Source organism: Anopheles stephensi, chromosome 3 (genome assembly GCF_013141755.1).
Source record: "Anopheles stephensi strain Indian chromosome 3, UCI_ANSTEP_V1.0, whole genome shotgun sequence".
NCBI classification, from domain to species: domain Eukaryota; kingdom Metazoa; phylum Arthropoda; class Insecta; order Diptera; family Culicidae; genus Anopheles; species Anopheles stephensi.
Window position 1 is genome coordinate 85143123 of NC_050203.1, and position 19443 is coordinate 85162565.

At 45.6% G+C, this 19443-nt stretch overlaps 1 protein-coding gene across 2 annotated transcripts in view; it reads right to left on the reverse strand.

Annotated features, from left to right (window-relative positions):
- The window catches only part of LOC118513870 (homeobox protein aristaless), a 61375-nt gene that overhangs the window by 8495 nt on the left and 33437 nt on the right, over positions 1 to 19443 (reverse strand). For both annotated transcript variants that reach the window (XM_036060174.1, XM_036060173.1), the window contains exons 2-3: positions 9574 to 10023; positions 6820 to 6865 (exon numbers count right to left, since the gene is read on the reverse strand). In XM_036060174.1, the coding sequence (XP_035916067.1) occupies positions 6820 to 6865; positions 9574 to 9857 (330 nt within the window). In that variant the 5' untranslated portion in view covers positions 9858 to 10023. The remainder of the gene's footprint in view (positions 1 to 6819; positions 6866 to 9573; positions 10024 to 19443) is intronic.

Here is a 19443-nt window from a genome sequence, read left to right on the forward strand (position 1 = left end):
TGGCGCGGCGCTTTGCCGACGATGTTCCGGAACTTGTAACGCTCGATCTCGATTGCCGTGCGCCGGGCGGCCCGAAGACAAGCTACTCATGTCAGAACCGTGGGATTTTATGTCGCAAGGTCTGAAGATCGAATTGGATGATGATTACGTTGCGAAGGATGATTATTAGGGTTTCAGTTGCGCCAGGAAAGTGCATCCTGGATATCTCTACTGAGAAATTCTTCAAGTTGAGGGAAATTCTTGAAGATTTGAAGCGTCTTCCCTTAGCGGATGTTAATAATTATGGATTAATTAATTATCGTTTCATTATAATTAATACGACATTGGAACAGGAAGTCTTCTCATAGTGAACTAGTTTGCTATAAAATTCCATCCTTCGATAAATGTGTAAAACAATTGCGTGTAAACAGCACGAAACATCATCCATTCTAGTTAAAAAGGTTAATGTTTATCCAAAAACACACACACACACAAACACACACACACACTCAATTCAAGAAAAACGAAAACATATTCGCATGATCAAACCCGCCTAAAGATGCCTTACATTCCACGGCTATCTTAAATACTCTGACGCCATTCCATCGCTCGGTCTGTCTGGCCCGAGTCTACAAGAAGCGAAAGCAGCTCCACCTTATCTACTCGCTATAAATCCGCACAGCCAGCAGCTTCCACATTTGTTTCGCGGGAGAAATAATTAAATTTTCAGTTTTGATAAATGTTTCTCCCCCAGAAACCGCGGCTTCCAGACTTGCGGATTACTGGTATGCTTGTGTGTGTGTGTTTTGCTTGCTGTGCACGATCGCGCCACTCGAAGCCCGGTGGAGCTTTTTGCCGAAGTTTTCATAAAACTTAAAACAAACCCCAAATTTCCATTCCACTACCTACGTGCAATTGAAACGCGAAGGCTGGATGTTCTGACAGCTGATATGCAGTTGATATGCGTCGGAAGGCGTCGATAGTGGGTCTTGTCTCCAGCAGAAGAAGAAAAAAAAGACACCAAACCCACAGAGAGGATCGCGAACGGACATACGAACGAAACGCGAAACGCGAGGGAACAGATTATCGTTAATTAAATATGCAAATATTTGACCCTCGCAAGATTAAATTAAGAGCATCGTTCGGTTTGGTCGGCACCGCAACTGGGAAGGGAGCAACAACAAAAAAAAGGAAACACCAAGACACAAAAAGGCCGCCGATTTGATTGTGCGCAGACAAGACCACCGAAACCACCACGTCCACCATCACCACCCGCCATCATCATCACCCTCGGCCCCAATCGATTAGGTCCGAAATTTATATGAACGACGGTAATTAAACTGTCAAAATAATTTAGAAAATTAATCAAAAAAACTGAAACGAAAAATTAGGTCTTGGACAACACCGGTCGTCGGGCGGTGGGGCTTCTTTTTTCTCTTCCCCATCGGTGCGGAATGTGGGTCCAGCGACGTTAAAGAATGGTCACAATAATTTGCTCACGCCATAGTTGTTTCGCTAACCAGCAACAAACAACAGCGACAGCGAATTTTTCTTCTCTTTTCGGGGTGTGAGTGTGGTTTAGTTTTTTTTAAAACGCTCAAAAGTGAGAGTATAGGGAGGAAAAAAAACCCCTCATGCTACATAAATTATATTTTTCACGAGCAAAATTAAGAACGGGGCCATCGTGAACGAAGGCGGCAAAAACCCGGGTAATGGAATATGGACCGCCGGCGGAACGATCATTTATATTTCTGCGTCGGGGTGTTAACCGGCCACGTTGAGGATTTTCATTTAAATCGAAACAAGCCACAAGCAAGCTGAAACAGGCGCATGGTCGTCACTCAGCTGGTTAGCAAAAGAGAAGAGCTAACGAATAGCTTTAAATCCTATTACGCGACGTGTATGGGAGGAAACCTTTATGAAAAACCGATGGCTTAACCCGGCTGAATGGAGCCGGCTGAATTACAGTGACAAATGGGAGATTAACGAGTGGTTTCCTGTGTCAAACCTGAAGTAAAGGTTAGGTGTGTGTTCGATCGATCGAGCTTGCATTTCTAGCTGGCCAGGGTAGGCTTAGCTGAAGGTGATGAAGTGAGAAGTATTTTTAGACTTGGTTTGGTAGTAGACTGGTACAAATTATAGCATTATCTGATAGAGAGCTTACAGACATTGAAGTAGATGTCCAGATGAGAAATTATGAGAAATATAGCATTAACTGGCTTATGGCTTCTAGGCACCGTAGCCTTTTTTACTCTCTTATTCTTCAACAGCGTTCCAACAACTGATGAGGAATGTTCGAAGAACTTCTAGGAGCTGCCTCCTCAAGAAACACAAAACACATGTGGTGATGCTCCAGTCTGCTGGATTGTGTCTGCACAATCGAGTGGGTCACAACTTCCGCCCTTCCGAACACACAAACACACTCACAAGCACAAAAGAAAGTGCACGTGTGTTCCCTGCTCGATGCAACATCCATCCGGCCCGTTTTTTACTGCCGAAAACTGGCAACGCAGAGAAACAAACCGGGTCCGACTATTATTAGCGAAATTTGCATCGGAATCGAATCAATCAAATGTTCTGCATCATTTATTGGCTTAATGTGATATGATTATTTCTGCGCCCATGCGTAGCGCACCGTGTTCGCCTCGGAGACCACAATGCTATAAAGCTGCTATAAACGAACAGCCGACAACAGTAAGTATTTGCCATGGTGAATCGTGCGTGCACTTTCGCAATGAAACGCATTTCGAACAATTCCGATCGGTGTGGTTTCGCAAATGGTAAAAATTTAATTAAACTCACTCACCATTTTGCAAAGCTGATGCATTATGCGCTCCGCATGTCCTTCAATTAAATTCATTAGCAGAAAGAAAGAGTGAATGTGAGTGTGTGTCTGGGCCAACGATTTTGCTTTGGCATCCGAAAAAATCAACATCTGAGGATCGATTTCAGCCCGACCAACACCAAGAATTACAGGGTACTGGGCAAAGCATTGTACGATTTGTTGGCGATCGGGCCCATTTATGGGGTTGGGGTTTGGGGGAGAAACTGTTTGATTTCTCGCAAACTGTATCATTTCCAATTCGCTCAATAATTGAACGATTCCCATCCGGTTCGGCGAGACTCGGTACGGCCGGCCCCTATGTTATTTGTTCTCCCGTAGGCCCGGATAAATGAAACGTTTAGATCGTAGGTCGCCCGTCGGGAAGCCCGGGCGAGATCTGCCGACTGCACAAACATAAAGATAAACATTAACATATCGCCCAATCACACTCACTCTCGCGCCACGGACTCTAGCCCAATTTGAGCGATTGGTTCGAATCCCCGCTCGGAAACGCACACACACACACACAAGAACCGTCGTTAAATGATTGTGTATGATTATATGCAATAAAATTAATTAGCAAACTACGGTAAAAGGTGCGGAATTGCATGGAACTGCTCCCGATGGGGAATCGCTTCACCGGTTTTGGTGGAGAAAAAAAATTTATGCAAATATCATGAAGAGCTGCTTGATCGCAGTTCCACGGATGTTCGTGTGGTTCTGCGAAATCGACGCCAATTGCAATGATATGCCCGCAGGATCAATTCGTGAGACCCGATAATAACGATCTGTGCAGTAGCAGGAGGAGTAGCAGCAACGTTTCCTCTCTTTCAGGCTCCCGTTTCCCGGGAGGTTTTTCCTCCGTCGGGACACAGAACACAAGTAGCAGCTACTGAAATCTCAGATCCCACTTCGGCAACACCTATTCTTCAGCCCGGCCCGCTCGGGTTCCCAATAACAGACATTTGTCTAATAGAAAAATCGTGATTATCCACGTGTAACGGGCTGTAAATTATGGCTGCCGCCGGGATACCGGGATGCCCTCCCCGGCAGCAAATGGATAAATCGTGAAATTGATAGTCTTCAAAAGTCCCGAAGGTGATCCGAGTGGGGGTTTCCGATCGCTAAATTTCACAGTACATAATGGATAACAATAAGTTGAGCTCCATTTTGCTCGCTGCACTTTCGTGCTGTAATTGTAGTGGGCGAAAACGGGCATGATAAATAGGTAGGAAAATGTGCTGTTTTAAGTGAGATAAAATGGAGCTATAAAAATTGTAGCCTTTTTCCCCCGTCGTGTTTTTGTGTGTGTTTGCTTCCTTCTAATGTCCCGAAGCTCCGAGCCCACACAATTAGCTGTTTATCTTCAGAAATGGCCTTTTGAACGACTTTTATGTTTGGTTTACTAAATGAACCTTAATTTTGGGTCCCTCGGCAGAACTTCTGCTCAGGATCAGGCTGTTCGGTTCTGTGTTCCGTTAAGCTTTTTCTGTTCTATCCTGAATTCCTTCTGTGAAGAATGACCGCTCAATCACCCTCTCCTAGATTAGCTAATTATCCTTTAATTTCGAATGGCCCCGTTTAGTGACCACCAGTGATGCCCTCGACGTGACGTTCGATGCCCACCGTACGTCAAACCGTATGGCTAGGCTCATATCTATTTGCATAAATTAGGGCGCGAGCGCGGTTTGCGATAAAAAGGAAACTAAAATTCAATTATGCCATTTACCTGGCACTAGGATATCGGGTCTCTGTGTGTCTCTCTCCTTCTCTCTCTCTCTGTACGTATGTATGTACGGCCATCATCACCACCACCCATGGGTAAGGTGTAAAATCATCGTCATAAAAAACAACTAATTAAAGCAATAAATTTCCGGGCCGCTAGGTTGAGCCCAGCGCTCAGCTCAGCTGTACCGGTCGGTTTCTGGAATTAACTCAACACAGAAACATATCACTCACTCACTCACTAGCTCCCTCACCACCACCAACACCAAAGTCTTGAGCCTCGACCGACTGAATTGCCATTAGACGACATGATGCCCATTAAATATTCTCATTCCCACTGCATCGGAAAATGGTTGCCCGCGCGTCTAGTGCTCGGTGCAACTCGCACTCACACTCACACTCTCGCAAGCGCACAGAACGCTCGTAACGCTGGTAACGCAGGCTCGGCAGGTAATCGCAGGTGACATTGCTTCAATTTAGTTCGTAATTAAATCAATCTAAATTTATCGCCTACCACCCCTGGGCACGGCTCCGGCCCGGGTCCGGTTTCCAGTCCAACAATTATGGCGTTCGTGTTACCCCACCCCCCCTCGTCGGTCCCAGGACACCCTTCCGGACACACACGATCCCTTCGATAGGCTCCAAGAGGGAGGTTCGATACTCTCGCTCGCTCTATGTACCAAACAACGCGGCCAAGTTTGCCAACATCGACAAATTAGCTCGCTCACGAACACCGACGCCGACACTACATGCCAGAGAAGGTCCATTTTTATGCGTGATTCAACATCGTGCCTTATTTCTCTGGCCCTTTTTTGGACCCTCCCGGTCCACGAAACCGGGTGGTGTATGCATAAAAGATAAACGGTTTCAGTCTCCAATCCGATAGCCGGGCTTGGTGTGCCGTATGAAATTGCGTCGCACTGTTGTCTTCTGGGCGGGAGGTTTGGAGTTGTTTATGTACTGTACCCGATGATGTTCCCAGGTTCCCAACTCCACCCATCTGCAGCGTTGGTTGGTAGGGGAAAATTCATGCCACCGACAGTCACGGTGGGAGGAACACGAAAGCGCAGATCGAACGCAAACATGCATACGAACGTACGTACGTATGTGCATGCACAGGCCACAACCAACCACCAGCAGCATAATAAATATGCTAATGAACGTGTTTATGTGGCTCCAACGATGGGTGGTGGAATGAAGAGGTGGTGGTGAATACGTGATCGACGATAATCTGTTTGTTTAACTAACCAGCCATTGGATTTTTCCATCGTGTCGTACCGACCAGCGAAAGAGAACGAGAAAGACCGAGAGCAAAAGAGGAAACGGAATCAATAGCATTTATACATGAATGAGACAAAAAGGAACGCGATTACATGCATCCTTGCCGTCTGCGTATGTGTAAGCGCCTGCTTTTTATATAAACCTCATTTCAAATGGAAGAAAGAAGCTTTTTTCAGCACTGATTTGCTATAAAAATTGCTATAAACATGGTACATCTTGGCGTTTATACATATTGACCGTCAGTGACAGATGTACTCAGATGTCACTCAAGGGTTGCTATAAAATATTTACTGAGTTGTATAGAAAATACTAACTCATTTGTATTACGATTTTTTTTCATCTGCTTCTTTATGCATTATGATACATGATGATCGAGAGCTTCTGCATACAGTATCATACATTGAACTTGGGCTGACAGCTGGCCCATGGATATGCAATGTTGTAGGTCAACTCATTAGACTGCTTTAAGTTAAATAAAGTGTTAAGAGTCAACCATAAAAAATCGCTTTAAATTGATCGAGCTCTACCCCGAGCACACAGCAAACCCTGCCCGGATTCTTCCTATGATCGCTTGGTCCAGGGAGTGTGGAAACGGGAGCTAATTTAATTTGCTTCCCTTTTAACAAACCAATTGGTAGGAAAAGTAGTACTAATGACGTTGCGTGCTACGCTTCCGTGTTTGGTTCAACCTGCTCCTGCAGCAGCAGCACCAGCAGCCTGTCCGTATGTCTTTGCAATGGCGGGTTCATTGGCGAATAGGAAAGCAAAAGCTACATCACCCACTTTCTTAGATTTTGTTGCCTTTAATTTGCGTTGTATCACAACAAACAGGGAATAATAAAAAACAACACCTCAACACATTCACTCAGACACACACAAGTCACGAAAGAGTTCTTCGAAGTTTTTTTTTCCTGAACGTTGGCTTGTCGATCCGACTGTAGCCACTGTAGCCACACTTTCCTAGAACGTGCGCAGTCAAACGCAATGGTAGACATCATTATATGACTCACCTGTATTCGGGCCTCGGTCAGTCCTATTTTCATCGCTAGCTCTTCCCTGGAAAAGGTGAGAAAAAAATACAAGAAATTAACTACATGATGAAAACAACACAGTGGTACAGGGTGGTCAGAATTCCACTTTAACTTTGCTATAAAAATACTACATCCAGGGTTATTAGTAGTTTCTTGCCACTTCGCTATAATAATATGGGTGTTGATTTAAGCATTTTGTTTTCTTTATAGCAAATGTATAAACTTAGTGGCAATCTTCCAGGGGTCAATCTCACAAAAAGGGAAGAGCTCACAAAACGGAAGGGACTCGTCTGGTGTAAGCAGGGGTACGAAAAACACCAGTGATGATCGATAAGCGATGTGAGTAATTAAATTTTAATCAATATGCAAATTGTATTATGTTTTATGCAAATGCATCCCGTAGCGTAATTTTTTTATAGCCGCTCGTTGTAACTGTTTCGCAGTTGCTGTTGTTTGTCGTTTGCTTCAACCATTCAGTTCTGTACTGCTGCAGAACACGAAACGCACACACACACATTCGCTCGAACCAAATAGAGCGACAAATAACGTTTACCGGTGTTCACAGCGACAGGATTCGCGCTGGGCGTTTCCTGGTGACATTGGTGAGCGATGCTGGTTGGTGCTGCGAGCTGCTGATTATATCGATAAGCCCGATGTTTATTTATTGTGTTAGCGACCTTTCCATGCAGGCAGGCAGTATGCAGGAGCTCTGAGTAAGCTCGGTCACCCATCCGACCGTCCGTCAGTCAGTGGCTCGTCAAGCGTTATGATTAATTATGAATACAACTGCCACAAGGTCTGCTAATGAGTGGTGCGCTTGCAAACAAACAAACAAACAAACGCATCGCATACAAAAAGCACGCAAAAAACCATCGAGTAAGCTCAAGTGCGGTTTAGGTTGAAATTAAGTTTCAAACTGCTCTAATGTAATGCAATTTTTAACTCCTCATATGTGTCACAATACTCCGACAGAGGTCAATTGAACCGGATTCATTTTCACCTGACAGCACAGATCAACGTCATTATAGCGACAGCGATAAGTGATGTCAAAATGTCAACCGTGCTTATGATAGTTCTCAATTAGCTGATGTCCGCTCTTCTTTCTTTCTTTTTTCCTTCTTCATGCACCGTAAGTACATTTGCCGACCTGCGCTTGGAAACAACATGTTATCAGTGAATATTTTAAACGCGAACTACACGCACAAATAATTGTAACGTTCAGCGAGTGGAAGAGATATGATTTTATAATTCATATTAATTAAATGTATGTACATTTTAATCTTGCGTGCTTTTGCCTGTCTAGTTGTTCGTGTGAGTGTGTGTGCAGAAACGTAGAGACGATCACACGCCAACGATGTTGAAATGATACAGTTTTGATCGGCTTAGCAGATGCACAGCGCCGTCGGCCCGACCAGGTCGGTTGACAACAACATTGGGGACCGGAACAGCGTGTTTGCACTTTCGCCAACACACATGCGGACGAACAGTGACGGAGAAGGAAGGGAAGGACGAGCACGGGGAGAGGCGGGAACGGGCGGGACGGGAAGTGGCCTAAGAGGTGGTGGCGGTGGTGCATAATTTGGTGCATTTCGCACCCGAGCATGAAATTATAATGCCACGCAAAACTTTTAAAACAGCACACGGCGAAGCGGTGTACACAGCGTGTGGGCACTGTTATTATTGTTAGTGAATTACTACTATGCAATGCCGTCCGAGCACGAAATACGGCTAGAGCGCTGAATACGCCGTCAAGTCATCACGACACCACACGACAGTTGTTGGGCATGGCAGCGCATTCTAGCGCGCAGAGAGCAGCGAGCAGTGTTGGTGGTTGCGCCCGCCAAGGGTAATGAAATGTTGATTAAATAATTGTCGTGGTCAGCGCAGCAGCGGTGACTTGCTATTTGTTTTGTACAACGACAATAATTGGGATTCATTACATTGTCACTGCAGTGCCGAAACGGATTGCTGGTTGTCGTGATTGAGAGATGGCCGGTGAAGGAAATAATGATGTGGCGGTATGTGTCAGTGACTAATTCACTGTCCATTCTATCAATTCTAGAGGGGCAGCTTGGATGGATGAATTTGAATGAAATCGTGAAGATTTTTTTCCAAGAATTTGCACAACACCGGACATGACATGAGCCTTAAGATGATGTACTATTGGAATGATAATCAGATGCTGGTCAGTTACCCATTTGAGGTCCTTTCCAAAAGACCCAAGATACCGACAGAATACCAGGCAAATTCCTCAAAACTCGCCCCTCTAGAACTTGAACATTGATTTGGACTGTGGAGTTCCGGATTCATTTATGAAAGCTTGACACTATCTACCTCATTTACGTGATGTGTGATACGGTATAAAACAACAAGAATCTTATCCAAAGTAAAGAGAGATCATCAATGATCAGATCTGACGACTGGTAAATCTAGGAGAAGATAGCATAATCCTGATGCTCCTTGGGCCTCCTTCACCAGCTTGACAGTCCGTTCTTCAACCTACGATCATCTCTTAAAGAGACTTCAAGACACCTCAACATTTTAAACTCTCCTCTGTAGATGAAGTCAGGTTAATTGTGAGAAGTTCAAAGAAAGTTGGAGATATCGGATTGATATGCTCACCAAAAACGAGAGATGAGTTGAGAGAGGCTTCAGAGCACCGGATTGAATTCTTGAGAAACAGAAGGCCCTCTAGAGATCATACAATACCCAAAATACTTCCACGTAACTTACCGGGTAAACACATCCGGATAGTGCGTCCGCGAAAACGCTTTCTCCAGCTCCTCCAGCTGGAAGCTCGTGAACGTCGTCCGGTACCGTCGCTGCTTCCTCTTTGGCGCAAAATCATCCCCCCCATCGTCACTGTGCGGATCGGACAGTGGGCTGTTCGGGTCGCCCCCACTGCTGCCCATCAGTTGGCCGGTGCTAGCGCTACGCTCCAGTGGACTGCCCTGCGGTGGCCGTGCCTCATGGGGTCCAATATCCTCCAGCCGGTTGCCCTCGTCCGATATGCCCATTGGTCGACTGGGCTGATCTAGGTTCGCAAGCCGTGCGATGTTGTAAATTTTGAACCGGTATTACGCGCTCGCACTGGTGCGCGAGCGTCTACCCCTTGTTGTGGAGTGTATGTTCGTCCGTGGGGTTATTTTTTCTCCTTTTGTAAGGATGCTCCGAACGGGTTTCCTGTGAAGAAAAAGTTGAGAAGCAAAACATGAGAAAGACGAATATCCTTTCCACGAACACGCACATACACCACGGGACCTCTGAAACGGAAGGAAAGCTAAGGGATAATGAGCATTAATTTTACTAAATTTAATCAAATGATCACAAAACTTCATTTACAAGATAAACGATATCTTGGGAGACTTTTTTTCTTTGTTCTTCTTTTCACCGTCCATCAATTCATTCACCGGCTAAAAGATAGCTGCTTACGTGTAATAAATGGATAAAATTGCTGCTTGTAGCCGGAAACCGGCCGGGTCATCCTCCCGGGGGCTGATTGAAGCCGTTTCATGCTGACGTATCGTGAGCCCCTTTTGAGAGCTACCTATACAATCTTTTCATTTTACTTCGATCGGAAGCATGATCATTTATCACACCTCTGGCCAAAGCAGCAGGAGGAATAATTGAATGGCTGTAGTTTATTAAAAATTGTTTTTCAACTCTTTCTGTTTCGTCCGACTGAAATAATTGCAATAATAATCGGTAAATATCGATAAGGTACATCCTTTTTTTTTTAATTTAACGTACGAAAAATCTCTCTCAACAAAAAAAGGAGTAAAATAAAGGAAAAGATAGTGTTTCGGTATAAATATACATATTTATCGACCAAACGCACCTCAACGCGAAGGTGAGACTGTTCTGTGATGGAACAAGTTAATTTTCTCTCTCGCCGTGACCATAAGCTGTTTGCTCATTGCGGTGAGCACACTTGCTGGCTGCGGTTTTTGCGTTACGTCGCTACGTCCCCGGCCTAGTGCACCCTTTGCTCGCGCTTCCGAGACATTCCATCACAGTGATGCAGCGAGCTGCGGCAATGACAGGGAAGGACAGGAAAGGAATGCCGAGAGCGCATTACAATTGGCATGCAACACGAGATGAATCTTTAAACAGTCACAAGGCACCTCTCGCGTAAACCGTCCGACCGATCGGCGAATCGATCTTCTAAGCGAGAAAACAAGAGACAGCAATGCCTGCAGAGAACGGAAACCCCGGGCATCGTTCGCGAGATGGAGCTAGTTTTTTGCTCCGGTTACAACTCTATTTACCAATCATCCTTTATTGGATAGTCACAATCGAACGGCGGAGCTGATCGATCGATGCGCGAAATAGGAAGAAAAAAAGCACACACACACACACACGCAGAAAGGAAATGTGTTGTGTCGTTAGCGAAAAGGGAGCGAAAAAAGGAGGAAAAAACATGCTCCAAGCCAAACCGATGTGATGTGATGATCGGTTTGTGTTAAATGAGAAAAACGACTATTCGGAGTCGAGTAAACAACAGCAACAGTAAAAAAAAGCCCTCAACTCAACTTCACCGCAACCACAGCAGCAAACTTGCAAACTTCTGCAGCAACTAGCTCTAGTTGCTGTGCCGTGTTGCAGTTCGCCTAGAAGCGCCCCGAACCTGTCAGCCAGCTCGAGCCAGGAAAGGACGTGCAAGCAAGGCAACGGAAATTACCGTGAAGATCGTTCTTACGCCCGTTGCTCGCAAATCTCCCCAGCCTGCGAGTTCATTTACAGACTTAATTATTTATGGAGTGTAGCAGTAATTGATGCTACCCAACACGGAGAGGGGTCTAGTTTTTGCTACTGGCCAATGCATTTTCTCTGGTGGCAGCTATGTTTGGAGTTCTGTTCCCGCGGGAGTTGACCGAGCCAAGTGAAGGAAGCCTTTCTATATAAGGATGTCAAAACTCGGGCGAGCAATTCTTTGGACGATTCTTGAACGAAAGAAGCCCGCGAAAATGCCCGTTAATTGCCACCGGACGACCGGACGATGCAAGGATCAATTGCTTCACAAGGTCACACAAAAAAGGCTTTTCCCGCTCGCCAGATTCCAATAGAAGTCGCCCCACACTCAAGCGCCAAAATTCGTGTACTTTCCACTTGCTTGCTCTCGCGCCCTTCGAATACCGCGTACAAGTGTGAACCGAAATGATTATCATAATTGCGTTAATAATAATGATTACGTTTATTAGTATTGTGATTATATTTTTGCTTCCTCGGTGCTGTGCCGAAATCTTATCATCGCCTTCATCATCGCACGATCGCGATCGAAAAGATAAGATAAGATTGGTATAGATGCCCCATGGAAGCAAGCTGCACAGGAAGCCACGGTCCGATTTTCTCCGAATCGATTTTATTTAATAATGAAAATTAAATACTAATAATTGTAATTTTCTGTAACGAACGTCATTAAAATGGATATTGAATTTTCGTACCGGGCAATGTCCGACGGACTGGTGTCGGTGGCTGGGAAGTTGAGGATCACTTTGAACGTACATTTTTACTGTTCCTCAAAGCAAATTGCCCGGGCCTCGGCTTACCGTGTAAATTAAATTATGTTTGTGTGCACTTTTAAAATAAAAAACACTTTTTAATCTCAGCTTGTAGTTTTTGTTTTCTTTCTAAACGAAAAACCACCTCCAAGCTGTGTACAACTGTCTGGAGAATTTGCTGATAAAGCGATCACTCTGATCGGACAACATTGTCTACATCCTAGCGGCAGTCAGCGTACGAGTTTTATTTCTTAATTAAATCAATGCCCCCGGTCGGGACAAGACGTGTCGATCGGCGGACCGAGTGTTGCGTTCATTAGCTGCTACACAAACAGCAACATCGGTGCGTTGCAAATCTCCATCGGAGCAAAGCCGCACCAACCTTGACCAGATTTCTGTTTTATCGAGGCGAACTATCGAGCATCAGGCGCGACATGCAAGTAATTCGTCTTGGCACCGGCTGTAAGCTGTTCCGATTGCCCCGGCTGCAGAGCGCGTTTCGATTGGATAAGATAAATCCATGTCTGGCGAGCATGTTTGGTCAGCGAAAGGTCGCTCAAAATGACCCCAGCGCAGTAATGGGACCGATTGATGGTGAAAGGTTTAGTTTTGGACCTAAAATAGCTAACTTTTAATATTAAATGGGAATTAGTTTTGAATCATTTTGACGAGAAATCGTCGCGGGTCCTCACGAACCGAGTGATAATTTCGGCAGACGCACCTTTTTTCCATTAACATCCCAATACCCTATCAACGAAAACAGCTCTCTTTCTTCAGCGAAATTAAAGTTAAGTTATCGAGGAAATCGATCAGTGCTCGACTGGTTGCACCTTCTGCGGATCGGGCCATGTGCTGTGAGCCCATCGTCGGCAAAGATGTGAGCGCGTGCGATCCTTGCTCAAGGCACGCCAGAAAGGGCAAAGCCGGCGCACCGGCAAGCAGAACTACATCTTGTTTATGAATTTTTAATTAAAATAAATTAACAAGATCACCGTTTGTCCTGTAGCACGATCGGGTTGGGGAAGGGGATGCTCTTGTGCTGCCCGGTTGCTCGATCGATCGTTTTTCATTCATTTTCACAGGATCTGCGTACGCATTCGGAATGCCTGACACGACAACAACCACAAAGCGAAAAAGACATTTCAAGGGGTGTGGAAAAAGTTTAATAACATTTAACTAGAACCGATAAGATCGGCTTCTGCTGCTTGAGGTTTTTTTTCCTGTTTGGAGTCTGCAACGAGGCTGAAGCAGCAACAAGACACGGCGCTGATTTCCAGCGCTAACGTGACTCGCTTCCCTGTTTTTTTTTTTCGGGAAGTTTTATTTTCCTTCCACGAAGTGATCTTCTGCTGCGCTTTTCAGCAGCACAACCGCTCGGTTGTTATCGATAATTAAAAATTGAAGTATCATTATTGGTGTGCGCACTTCTGTGCGGAACGCATCGCACAGGACGAACGATGCGTTGGAAGTCTCGGCCCGGTGTTTTGTTTTTTGTTTTTGTTTCCTCTCGTAGGAGCAAGGATTGTTATGTCTGATTCGGTCCCTGATAAGTGAGTGTGTTTCCGACCAGCCGAACAACCACAGGGCAAATTCCTTCTCGGTCGGTAGCAACTCCTGCTTTTATTGGCACATGCCTGGCTTCTCCCCTTGGAGCTATCTTAAGCTGCACCCTACCCACACAAACGGTAGGAGGTAATGAAATTAGTAATACCGGACATTTCATATTACTTACTGATAATCTGCGCATTCTCCGGCGAGCAGTGGAAGCCCAATTCGAACCGAGAAGCATTTAATAGAACCTTGTCAGATTATGCATTTGTCAGACGGAGGAGCGAATTGTTCTACTAAGGAGAATACAAGCCGGGCAGCGAATAACTCATTCAGGTAAGATGAAATAATGGCTAATGTAATTATTTTACCCACTTTTCTCGATTTTCTTGTTAAGATCGGTACGGTACGATAAAGCAAAATAAACCCTTCAAAAGCACCAATCGAACCGGGTACCGCCCGGAAGATTTTTTTTATAATATTTTATTCATTTGCTAAATATACCACTACCGGCGGCAACGATAGGAGCAAAGAGAGAGAGAGAGTGAGAAAGAGAACCACTTGCTAGCGAGAAGAGAATCCATATCGATCAAAAGTGCTCAATTAGACGGCAAGCGACGAACCTTCGTAGGAAAATTAAAAAATTACCTTCATTTAATTGTAACGCACTGACATTTGCACCGACATTCCGCCCGATGCTTGCACGTCAACTCAATGAAGCTAATAAAGTAGAAGGTAAAACGCATGTACCTGCTGCCGCTGCAAAACGCACGTGAGCCGATCGGTTCGGGATCATTATTTCATTGCCGGCATAGCTGAGCGTCCCAATGCCTAAGTCAAGTAAACAAGTCAACAGCAAGGATGTGCTGGTGCTGGTATGTGGCTGTCACAGTATCGCTCAAACCTCCACGCTCCCCGCCAGCGATTGACATTATTTTCTCGCTAAATCTACCGGGCGTGTGGTACGCGGCTCGTGGAATGCCGCGCGACAAACCAGACGGGAAGCATCCATCAACCATCTCCAATCCGAAACTGCAAACGCTACACTTCAACTGCTATTTTAAAGCTCCTTTTTTCACAATAAAAGAAGCTTCCTCGTGTGCTTGTGTTGTGCCTGTGCGCACGGTATGCGCATTTTAAGTCCAGGCGTGTATAACGATCGATTGATCGATCGGGTTGAGGCGTGCTGCCCTCGAGAGCCAGATTCCGATGCGTACCACTGCTCCATTTCGGTCCCGTGACAGGGTCCCGTGGGGCCAATCTTGTCAGTTTGCGAAATAGTTGCACCCCAAATCTGTACACTCACTGCGAGTGGGGTTCGTCGGACAGAAACCGGATTTCTGCCGTCTGGTCGGGCGCGATCTACCCGACCATTCGATTCGTTTGATTTGATTTGTAAAGTTTACTGACAACGTGGGGAATAGCTTCACTGCTTAGAAAAAAAGCCCGTATATTTATCATGAAACCTCACTCACGCTCGTATAACTTCATCCCGAGGTCATTGGCGTGTTGCGGTGTGATGTTAAAAAAGGCTGTCCCGCGAGGTGTCGTGTTAAATCATTAAATAGCTTCCGCAATGTAAAACCCACCACCACAACATGTGAATGAACGCATTTCGCATGACACGGCCGCAAATGAGGTCCACCGGTGACAATGCACTTCCCATTGTGTACCGCCATCGGTTTCGGACGAGTCACGCTCACTCGCCCATTCATTATCGTCTTTTCCCGGTGTGCTTTTTTACCGACTGCTACTGAAAGATCCCGATCGTATCCTGCAAGGCAAAGAAGCAAAAAAAAAGCTGCTTCCCTTTTCCCCGAAAACGACACCCGGAATTTCCATCTCAATCTAGCTCTAAATTTAAATTAACAATTATTTGCAACCGTCGCCACATCGCATCGCGATCTTCCTGGTCGTTGCAGGTGCAACAAGCGAGCTCCATCAATGAGGTTGCAGGTTTTTTTCGCAATCTCTAAGTGAGATTCTTTGCTTCCCATTAGCCTCGCCTCGGAATCTGGTGGATTGATTGTCCACCGCAAGCAAGCATGGTAGCCCGTGTGGACGTGTGAGAGTGTGTGAACAGGTAGAAAAAAAAAACCTTGCGTCATGTAATTTAATTAATTGTGATTTAATTTTTATCTCTCTCTCTCTCTCTCTCTGTTGTTGGCGCACTGATCGTTGGCTGTTGAATCATTCCAGCCGTTGGTGGGATTAATCGAGCTACGATGACGAGCGGAACAAGCCGATGCACAACCCCTGCACTGCACAATGCACTGGTCATCCGGTGAGGGTCGCAGACAACAGCAGAAATGTACTTGTTAGCCGTGTGCAGTACGATCCGGTCTTTGGTCGGCAGCTCGACGAATGTCATAAATTCCACTCATAACGTGAAATTGGAATTCCAACGAACGAGGTTGGCAATGTTGGGAGTGTTCTGATTCATCCGCTTGCAGCGAACCGATTGCATTAAGCCGTACAATGCGCATGTGTGGATGATTTGATTAAGGGAGTTACAGCTGTGCAATTGCAGCTAGCCGTTTCATGTAAAGCAAATCAAAACTACGTTCCAATGTTGCTTTTTTGTGTTAAAGCTCTATAATTAACACCATAAATGAAGTAGGATGAACAATGAACTCACCAGCATTGAAAATGAATTACACTCACTTGTCACTCACGCCGGCCTGTGTAGCTCTGATTGAAGGTAATTGTTAAACCGCCAACCAAAGGAGTGTGTGTGACATTCTGGCGTGTAGTTTAGCCTGTCAAACTGTCACTAACGCACTCCATTTACACGCATCTTGTCTGCGAGAATCGTTCGAGAAAAGCGGAAGGAACACTTCTCTTCAGGAACTCATCGAGCTTCATCGACTGACACTTCTGGTTCAATGAAAGAAAGAAAAAAAAACGCACGCGACGCGTCATCGCGTACGACAATCGCTGCGATCGTTAATGATCCGGCCCCATGTACCTCGGGCTGTAAAAGTTGATTGAATTTTTCCATTTCTGTTACGCGCGAGCTAGAGCACACGCCGCACCAAAAACGGCAAAAAACGTCATCATCATCATCGGCATTGTGTGTCTCCCCACCGATTCGTTGCCGAGACTCGCGAGATGCAGTAGATGAAGTTGAGCTCAAATTAATTAATTTAATCATAGCATGCACCGAACGTACCTTCCCTTTTCCGATCGATGATCGAAGTCAACTTTAATCTCTGATGTGTTGGCAAAAGGACCTGATTAGATTAAGGCACGTCAACAGTCCGGATGCTGCTGACCTTCCGATCACTTGATGGCGTGAGTCAAGCAGTAATTAGTTGCCTTGCATCGACCAACATTGTAGCCCCAGCTCACAAACGAGCTCGAACAGCGCGAGCAAAGGTGTGTGGCTGGGGAATAATTCAATTTTGCAGCCAATTGATCCGTCGTTCGTTGTAAATCATTCGATTTGCATCATCTCCACGACGATTTCAACTGCCAGAAGTGAGAGCGAGCTCTGCGATCGACGCAAGGAATCGACGCGCCTCCAGTAATCAACCAGCTAATCTTGATGGGAAAATTTATGATTGTTAATCAAGCTGCGGGGTTTTTTATGAGTTTGTTTAGCGTTTGCTACGGGGGTTGTTATCAACCTGCCCCGTCCGACATGGTGTTCGGTTGATAATGGAAGTTCTTGATTGTGTCCGCACCCGCTCTAAAAGGGGCGGATGTCCCTTCGTCCCGGGGCCAAGACGTGATGGCTGTTGGCTCGTAAAGTGGCTTGATTTATGCTGATGAAAATTCAATTTGTCTCTCTCGCTCGGTCGGTCGGTCGAGGGTGTGGGAGAACCAGATTGATGGATGGATTCGATCGAAGAGACATCGATCGGCATAAATAAGCCGTTAGGTTAATTTAGGGGATCGTAGCTCTGTTCACTTCTTTTTTCTAATTAGACCTGTTGCTAAAGGCAGCTTATCTGCTCGTTAAGATGTCCGTTGAGAGCGATTAAAATACACTACAACATCTCTTTTTAACCTTCATCCAGAAAAGAGTATCTCTGAGTTTAAAAACAACAACGCAGTTACGCTCTTAAGGGTGCTAATTTTGTGTAATTTAATATCATCATTTATTCAGCACGTGAAGAAACTATTAAACGTACGCAAAACAATAACGGCAGCAAAGGATCGCCACAAAAGGGCATTAATGTACAGCTGAGCCGATCAAAAAGGATGCACCTATTGAGTGGTACTAGCAGCAACATTAGTTACGTAGTCTCACCACGTATTTGCAACCGAAGAATAGTTGGATGGCCCTCTCCGGCCGGATCTTTTTTTACGATTCCTAATTATAGCGTTTAAGTCATTGCCGGCATCGCAAAACGGTCATCAGCTCCAGTAGTAAAATGGAACAAAAAGTACAAACATACTAGCCCCCTCGTCGTGCGTAATGACTTTCTCTCCCGGGTGCGGCAGATAAGAACGCGGAACCGTTCTGCTACAAATAGAGTGTTTTGTGAAAGTAATGGCTTTGGTCGAGAGTATGTGCGTCTTAATGCAGACGACGGTGATCGTATCACAAACAAATATCGGGCCCTCTGTTATTGTATTTGTTTGACACATGCTTACTGATCGTTCGTCGCAGTAGGCTCGTCGCTTGATAGATCCACACAGTTTGGCTGGTACAAACCCTCCCCCCCTCTTTTACAACACAATGTGCGCAAGATGGATATCATACCCAGTGCAACATGACAGCAACACAATGTTCACCAAAACAGGCACCAGCTCCATTCGAAAACATTATTATCGTGCAGTGCGGCAATGCAATTTTTTGCTACATTTCTGCTTCTGATCCATCCCGGTGCAAAAAGGCAACCGATAATAACACCCGGCCGGGTTTGTGTGTGTGTGTGTGAGTGTGTGGATTTCGCGACCTAACAGCTCCCGGCAACCGAACACGCACGTATCCCGCTGATGGATGGATCCGATGTGCGATGCAACGGACGTGAACCGAAACCCCTCCTGGCTTCCTTCAGCCTGGCAGCCTGGTGCCGGTTAATGTTGAATGTTAATTTAATTAGTTTTCAATATTCGCTGTGCGTGTGTATGAATGGGTGGGGGGGAACAAAAAAGGGGAGGGAATGGTAACAAATATCATCGATGTGTTACAATGCGATTCCGTTTGCATTTCCTTGCACGTACCGAGCTGCGTACGGAGAGATACAGACATGAAAGCAAAAAAAGAAACCTTAATTACCACTGATTACAGGCTTAGGCCATACGGAGCGGGATCAAGCGAGCGAGCGGTCGAGCGACCGGGATCGTAACACGCTCATCCATCCCGATCGGGATAACGATATCCGAAGGGCGTATGGAAGCACTGAACGCCTGTGACCTTCGGCTCCCTAATCCCGTCCAACTGTTCGTCAACCAAACAAAAAATAACGCAGCAAGGTACAGCTTCATCCTGCCGATAGAAAGGATCAGTTGGTGCAATGCAAAATCGTGCCACTAATTGATAACGGAGCCGGTAATTGACCTTCGGGGAAATATTTTGACGAGCTAAACCGCAGCCGGCGCG